We start from the raw sequence: 8437 nt of genomic DNA on the forward strand, positions 1-8437 counted from the left end.
TCCATTGCAAAGTCCCACATCGGTACTACAAGGTATTGTTGTGGGGTATGTATAGCCTTGGGATCTCTCCCACCTTAACATCTACCTTTTGGGGTACGGTTCTCCTAAGGTTATAACAGTGGTATCAGAGTCACCCATCAGCCTTTGCGCTCACTGTGCCTGGGATGGTGACATCAGTATGGTAGTGTTCGGCCGGGGCTAGAAATGTTTAGCTCACAACCATCGAGGCACCTGGGTACCTGACTCAAAAAGGGAAACCTGGGAAAGAGCTACCTACATAAGTAGAGTGAAAGCTACCCACTTGACGGATGCTGATCGTGGTGGTTTGTTATGATCCATTGCAACTCGGCGGATGCAGATCATGGTGGTTTGTTATGATCCACTGTAAAGTTCCACTTCGGTACTACAAAGTATTGTTGTGAGCTATTTATAGCCTTGGGCTCTCTCCTTCCTTAAGATCTAGCTTTTGGGATGCGGTTCTCCTAAGGTTGTAACATCAATGCTCAAACCAACGGATAATGGAATATCCGGTGGACTTTAGCCTTCTCCTCATACTTTCCATCAGTCTTGCAATTCCTCCATCAACTTTATATCATATAGACAGCTTTTCCTGATCAAATCATCCCCTAAAATACTCCATATATGTTGCTCCTAAAAAGGTGTGGAATAAGAAGGATCACCGGATTTGGAATTGCTTTTCGCTTAATCTAACGGGTCGAAACGACTTTTCCAAGAATTCAAAATTTGAATTCTTGGGGCATGAGATGAGAACTGTTGCAATCCCCTCAAATTTTACTATAAAATGAGCCATTGGGTTCCTATTTTGATTAGCAAAAACAATAAAGAATTAGATTTTATCAAAATAGCAAAATCCATCAACAAATTCATATTACTATAATACTTCGTATTCTTTTTATCTCTCTTTTCGAAATCAAAGTCCGAGTTCGAGTTTGTATCTTCGACGGAAAGCTTCAGTTCGCTGCTCTACACGAGGTAAATTCTATCCCATCTAGTAAAATTGTATTTAGTTTTACAATTCTTTTATAGTTTGGGTTTGGTCGATTGATTGTGGATATAAATAAGAAGTGAATGGTGTGTGGCCACTAAGAGTTTGTTCATGTTAGGCAGTGTGTTTGTAAAGTGTTCATAATTTGTAATATAGCTTGAATAAAACCTATAAAGTTTGAGTTTTTCAAATGAATTGGGTGCTTTGTTTCTATGACAATTAAAAATTCAAGGATCTCTATTAATGGTGGATGAGAGAGAGAAGAGCTTGACAGAGAAAGAAAGAAAGATAACATGTAACTGCTTAATTGAATTACTAAGACTGTATGTCAATTTATACAACATGTCTAGGAAAGATCTAGAAGCTCAGCTAACATCACTACTAACAACTTCTAACTGATCTAACTTCTTGAGTTAACTACTTGAGTCAGGTAACTGACTCTTATTTATTAATACATGCTAATTAATTTAATACCCCCCTCAAGTTGAAAGTGGAGATTTCACAGACAACTTGCTAAGTACAGTAGCATGTTTGACTCCGGAAAGGGATTTGGTAAGAATATCAGCTAGTTGACTGTTAGTGTCAATGTGATGCAGATTGATCAGACCTTCTTGTAGTTTATCTCACATAAAATGACAGGCAACCTCGATATGTTTAGTACGCTCGTGAAAAACTGGATTCCTTGCAATGTGTAAAGCTGATTGGCTATCACAAAAGACTGCAATAGGAGTAGTGTTTGGAATTGATAATTCCGTGAATAGCCCATGCAACTATGTTAACTCACCAACAACTTTCCTCAGGGACCTGTACTCAGCCTCAAATGAAGATAAAGAAACTGTTTCTTGCTTCTTCGATTTCCAACTAATAGGTGTGTCCCCTAACAAAACTAAATATCTACTAACCGACCTTCTAGACGCTGGGCATGTAGCCCAATCAGATTCGCAATAAGCCTGAACAGTATAGTTAGGATGGTTGGACATAAATATGCCAAAAGTTAGATTCTGTTTGAGATATCTCAGTAAATGTAGAGCTGCCTGCAGGTGAAGCTCTCTTGGATCCTACATGTACTGACTTAGGTGCTGCATGCTAAAGGCAATATCAAGTCTGGTGTTGGTGAGAAAATTGAGTTTTCCAACTAGCTTTCTATAGTAAGTAGGATTAATTAGTGGTGTACCTTCCTTGGCTTTCAATTTGATGTGAGGGTCAAGTGGTGAAACTACACTGATAAAGTCAAAATAGTCATATTCCTTCAACATATCCAAAAAAACCTTTCTCTGAGAAATTATAGCTCCTTCATTTGTATATTGGATTTCCATGCCCAAAAAATAATGTAATTTGCCAAGGTCTTTGATCTTGAATCTGTCATGAAGAAAATTTTTCAACTCATTGATCTCCTGATGATCCGTCCCTGTGAGAATAATATCATCTACATAAACAACAATGAACACCATCAAGGAACCATGTTTTCTGTAGAAGATAGAATAATCATGCAAGGAATACTGATAACCTCTAGAAGACAGTACTTCAGTTAGCTTTGTATACCACTGCCTACTGGCTTGTTTTAAACCATACAAAGATTTGTTCAGTTTGTAAGCCAACCCCACATCATCAACTTCAAGACTAGGAGGTATTTCCATATACACTTCTTCATGTAAATCACTATGAAGAAAGGCATTGTTGACATACAGTTGGGACAACATCCAATTTTTCTTTACTGCTACAGCAATTAGGGATCTTACTGTGGTCATTTTTACCATATGAGAGTAAGTTTTAGTATAGTCAATCCAGCTTGTTGTGTGTATCCCTTGACTACTAACCTAGCTTTGAACCTTTCTATGCTCCCATCAGCTTTATGTTTCACCTTATATACCCATCTACATCTAATAGTTTTCTTACTAGGTGGAAGAGGGACTAAATCCCATGTGTTATTAGCATAAAGAGCCTCAAACTCTTGGTTCATAGCAGTCTGCTATGCAGGATTAAGTGCATATTCATCATAAGAAGGTGGTTCATTATCATGACAAATATTACAAATAAGGAACTGACTGTCATGTATTAAAGATTCAGGAGAAATGGAGTGGTGTTGAGAAAAAAGGGCATTGAGAAAAAAGGTAGAAGATGTATCACGTGGTTCAACATCAGGAGTAGATTTGAGGGATGGTAAGGAACATATATAATATTGAATATGAGCAGGTGTCTTAGGAGTTTTGGTTGACCTTCTGTGTCCAGGTGGATGAACAGGTACATTTAATGGTGCAAAATTTTGATTGTTAGAGGGTGAAAAGGAGGTACCAGTAGTTAATGAAGTAGAAGAGCTGACTGTTGTGTCCAGAGGATCACATGGTACCTTAGAGGAAGTGCCATCCTCATTATCAAAAAAATATTTATGAGTAGCAAGAGTGGACTCGGGAACATAGGACTTGGAAAAATATTTAAGTACTAGGAAAAAGTAGTAACATCTGAGACAAGACTAATAGGGAAAAGATTACATCTCTAGAAATGTGTATTCTTCTTGTGGCTAGACTAAGGACCTCGTATACTTTGGTTCCAAATGGATATCCTACAAAGACATGAGGTTCAGCTCTTGGTTCAAGCTTATCTCTATGGATTTTAGGTATGGTAGGATAACATAAGCAACCAAAAGATCTCAAATGAGAATATACTGGTGTCTTGTTGTAAAGTAACTCATAAGGGCATTTATTTTTCATATAAGTGGTAGGAAGTATATTTATGATATGTGTGGCTGTGAGAACACACTCCCCCAATATCTAAAAGGCAATTTTGATTGAAAAAGGAGGGCTCTGGCAGTTTCCAACCAATATTTATGTTTTCTTTTCACTACATTGTTTTGTTATGGTGTATAGGGGCAAGTCTTTTGGTGTATTATACCTTTGGAAAGAAAGAATTGCAAGGCCTCATTATTAACAAAGTCAAGGCCATTATCTGTTCTTACAGTTTTAATAGAGGTAGAAAACTGATTTTCAACCATATTCACGAAAGCTTTCAGGATGGATAAAGCATTAGCTTTACTGCCCAAAAGGTTTGTCCATGTGACCTACTATAGTCATCCACCAAGGTCAAAAAATACTTATGATTATCATGTGTTGGTGTATGGTATGGACCCCAGAGGTCAATATGTAACAACTAAAAGATGCTAGTGGAAGCACTAGAACTATGTGAAAAGGGAAGTCTGACTTGTCTAGCCATGGAGCATAAAAAAGGCTGGTTAGCGGAAAACTTGGCAGGTAATGAGGATATGCCTTTCATTTTTGCAAAAGGAACATGTCCAAGTCTATTATGCCATAATAAGTCTACATTACTGTCAACAGATAAATGAGCACTTCCAGCTAACAAGTTAGTTTTATTGATAAGAGATGGTATATTTACATTGGAAAGAAAGCGAGGGGAATGAAAATTATGTGTGACATCATTATTTGACATGGATTCTCCTGCCACACTATTGCTGGAAACGTGAGAACAAGCAGGGCAAGAGTGAATGAATGCATCAGTAGCTTGATAGTTCTTGATCAGATCAGGAATAGACAAATAAGTAGTCAGTTTCTTGTGAACATGTGACTCAGTAGCAGCGGTATGATGTGAGCTCTTCCGACATGTGGAACAGAGATAGTATAGACCACCTTGCTACTACCAATCACCTGAGTCCTCCTCACTGAAGGGGCCTGCAGGAAGCACAATGCATTAGTGAACAGAAGCATGCATTGGGAGTGATTAGTCAAGGAATGGACAAAAATCAATTATATTTAAAGGATGGTGCATACAACACCTTATGCAGGGTAATTTTAGGTGTAATAACCACATCACCAAACTCAACTACTTTTACTTTATAACCATTTGGAAGAGATACTAGTAAAAGATAGGTCAAGGTTCTAATGTTGGTTAGGCTGGACTTATTGAAAGTCATATGGTTGGAGGCACCCGAATCTATGATTCATAAATCAGACCTTGAGTTGAAACATTTGCATGAATAATGAGCAAAATCTATAGATGAGTTGCAGGCTAAAATACCTGTAAAGTTAACAGACCCAGCATTCATGTGTGCAACATTTGGATTTCCCTTTACTGTGTTGCTGATCTGAAATTGACTGAGTAGATTCATCATCTGATTTTACTGGTCCTTAGAGATATTAGGGCTTTTCACAACCATTATTGAATCAGGTTCATCTCCATGAGTATGCATCAAATTTGATGTAAATCCATGAACATTGGCTACTATCCGCTTACTCTTGTAGAGCCCAAAATTTTGGTGTTGATACATAAAAGCATTACGAGAGATAGGGAAACTTTGATAGCTTTGTCTAGGTCCACTAGGTGCATTATTCTGTGGATAACCATGGAGCTTGTAGTACCTATCTTTGGTGTGTCCAGGTCTTTTACAATAATCACAAGATGGCTTGCTATTGTTAGAACTGCCTACAAAATTCTGACTTAAGTAATTTTTCTTGTAACTCCCAGTATTCGATGGTCCTGAATAGCTCCTAGATCCAGCAGAATTGACATGTAGTGAGGTAGATTCCATTACTATGCGATTATGCTGTTTGAATTCTCTTTGTTTCTCCTCTTGGATCAAAATAAAGAAAGCTTTGGCCAGGGTAGGTAAGGGATTCATCATCAATATACTTTCCCGGACACTAGTGTATTCCCCATTCAAGCCCATAAGAAACTGGATCAATCTCCTGTCTTGCTCAGCCTTGTATGTCCCCTCCTTTGCACCATAAACACATTGACAACTACATTGGACTCGAAAGGATAAATTGTTGAATTCTTCCCAGAGTTTCTTCATACGCGTATAGTAGGTAGTAATATCCATAGATTCTTGTACCAAATCACTAATTTCCTTTTGAATTTGGTATAACTTAGCACCATTCGTCTGGTCATATCGATCCTCTAGTTCCTTCCACAATTTGGTGGAATTTGCGACATACCCAACACTTTCAGCTATCTCTTTAGATAAGGAGTTCAAAATCCAAGACGTCACCATATCATCTCATCTCTCCCATTGACGTAATTTGGCTGCATCATCCGTAGGTCGCTTGCAATCATCAGTAATGAAACCCAGTTTATTTTTCACTGATAGAGCTCAAAGAACACTTCGTCTCCATGAACGAAAACCCAATCCATCAAAAGGTGTAGGAACCAACACCATACCAGGGCTATCAGAAGGATGCATGTACAAAGCAGAAATCGTATCATCACTAAATTGATGCACAGTAGTCGGTGCTACAGGAATTTGTTGGCATTCGGTTCGTTTTCCATTGAGAGAAACTACGAAGAGGAAAACCCAGAAAGATTCTATATCTCGTTCAGGCAATTCATCAAACAGTTTGTATATAGAAGATAGAGTGACCCTAAGTAGAAAATTGGAAGGATTTGTAAGATCTGTGGGCCGAGAATATTGAAGCAGTTTAAGATGTGAGAAAATCTCGTGGCTTTGATACCATATTACAATTGAGAATTCAAGGATCTCCATTAATGTTGGATGAGAGAGAGAAGAGCTTGACAGAGAAAGAAAGGAAGAGAAAATGTAACTGCTTAATTGAATTACTCAGACTGTATGTCAATTTATACAAAATGTCTAGGAAAGATCTAGAAGCTCAGCTAACATCACTACTAACAACTTCTAACTGATCTAAACTTCTTGAGTTAACTGCTTGAGTCAGATAACCGACTCTTATTTATTCTCTCGCATTGTTTGATTTTGCCTTTTGTTTGGTAGTATACTTTTAGACTTTTCGCAATCTTAAACCAGCCCGAAACAAACTCTGTAAAGTTGTAAGTTCTCCTGATACGCGTACAGTGAGCTGTTTTGGGTTTATTTTGATGTTGGTTTGGCTACCTTAATGTTGCAATAATGAATTAGAGGTGTTTTTGTTTGGTTTGTGTGTTCACAAGGTCCTGACAGCCTTAACATTGTCCGAAAACGTTTTGAATTGCTTAAACTTTATATATGCTTTGGCGGGGTTCGTCATGGAATCCTTGTAACTGTTGCTTGAACGCTGAATATGATATCATGTTAGTACTGTTTTTGAATAGTCATTCACAGATTTTTAATAAGGAGGGAGTTTATTTCAGCTTCCAGATTAGTTAACTTAGCATTTGACCTTAGTTACCTATGATGATTTTCCAGTTAATTTGCTAAGCATTAGGCATCTTATTCTTTAATTTGATCCTGTTTCTCGTGCATTGATATGTTTGATTGGAAACTTACAATTGTAATTATGTAAACTTAGAATTGTAATTATAACATATGATATCTATACTTGAGAATCAAATTTCCTTTTCTAATTCTTATTTTGTTCTTTCTCTTCGCATATGCACTCCAGAGCAAACAACTTGGAGTCTCAAGGCTATATTCTCGTACCCGTATGGAGTCTCTAAATGAGACTTGCCGTTACCCCTCATTCTAGCAAGGATTCATATTCCATATTCTTAAGTCGAACCGGCTAGCAGTCTAGTGCCTCTTTCCCTCTTCTCAAGCTTTATTCTTTTTTATAGACACTTATTATTATTTTGTGTACATTTCACATATTACTATTTAAAGTTTGTGTTTATATGTTTCTTATTTGAATTGTTGTGAAGCTTTAATTAATCTCAACGAATTTGATTGTTTCTCTTTTATCCCTTAGATTCTCAACTTAGCATATCGCTAGGCTAAGGTGTTTAATTTATATCGTTAGACGGTTAAAACTTAATAGGTTAAAACATACCTTTAGGGATAATGGCCTTATCTTTAGAATCAAATTTAGCTTAGTAGTTACTAATGACTTCAATTTAGTCAAACCCTTTCAATTTTGCAAATGACTCACCTATTAAAACTCAATTTTATTTAACTTAATGTAGTTTAAATGTTTACTGCTCTTTATATTATTATTATATTTATTTATTTATTTATTTATTTATTTATTATGTTATTTCATTTTGTTAAATTTTCAAAGAAACGAGTTGAACCTTTTTGTTACTACAATTGATCGTTTTTAAATCCTGGCCATTTTTCACAAATACCAAAGGAGTCTTTTTTTTAAAGTTAAAAGTTTGCCCACCAATTTTAAGTTCGGAAAGTGCTTTCTCGGCCAATTAATTTTAAATAAGAATTATTTTCTCACTCAATTACCCGCCTTTTCAAATCTTAGTACTTCCCTTCGATTTTTTAAAGTATTTTTAACCTAAGTTTGGCTGGTTAATCATAATTTACGAATCCTTTAGGGTGCCTAATTCTTTCTCTTCAGAATAATTAGAACCCTTACCTAGAATCATAGTTAAGTAGACCTCAAGATGAAGTCTTTATTTTCTTTTAATCACTTAGTTTATAATAGGTGTCCTAATTCACCGTAGAATTAATTAGGTGGCGACTTCCTTAAATTTCATTTAGAAGTTTCCAATATGTTGTACACTATTTTGACCTCGGTTCAAATG

General features: G+C 36.5%; 1 protein-coding gene and 1 long non-coding RNA gene across 2 annotated transcripts; one reads left to right on the top strand and one right to left on the bottom strand.

Moving 5' to 3' along the window:
- LOC124888121 lies at window positions 1-7588 on the top strand. The gene is made up of 2 exons (XR_007046098.1): window positions 1-993; window positions 7348-7588. It is a non-coding gene; the product is annotated as an uncharacterized LOC124888121 (long non-coding RNA).
- LOC124888120 lies at window positions 4348-6655 on the bottom strand. The gene is made up of 2 exons (XM_047398492.1): window positions 5033-6655; window positions 4348-4686 (listed from the first exon to the last, which is right to left on the bottom strand). Exon 1 carries the CDS (start codon window positions 6003-6005, stop codon window positions 5133-5135), a length of 873 nt encoding a protein of 290 aa, XP_047254448.1. The 5' UTR covers window positions 6006-6655; the 3' UTR covers window positions 4348-4686; window positions 5033-5132.
- Window positions 7589-8437: the final 849 nt, after the last annotated feature.

The sequence above is a fragment of the Capsicum annuum genome, chromosome 10, assembly GCF_002878395.1.
Source record: "Capsicum annuum cultivar UCD-10X-F1 chromosome 10, UCD10Xv1.1, whole genome shotgun sequence".
In the NCBI taxonomy this organism is placed as follows: Eukaryota; Viridiplantae; Streptophyta; class Magnoliopsida; order Solanales; family Solanaceae; genus Capsicum; species Capsicum annuum.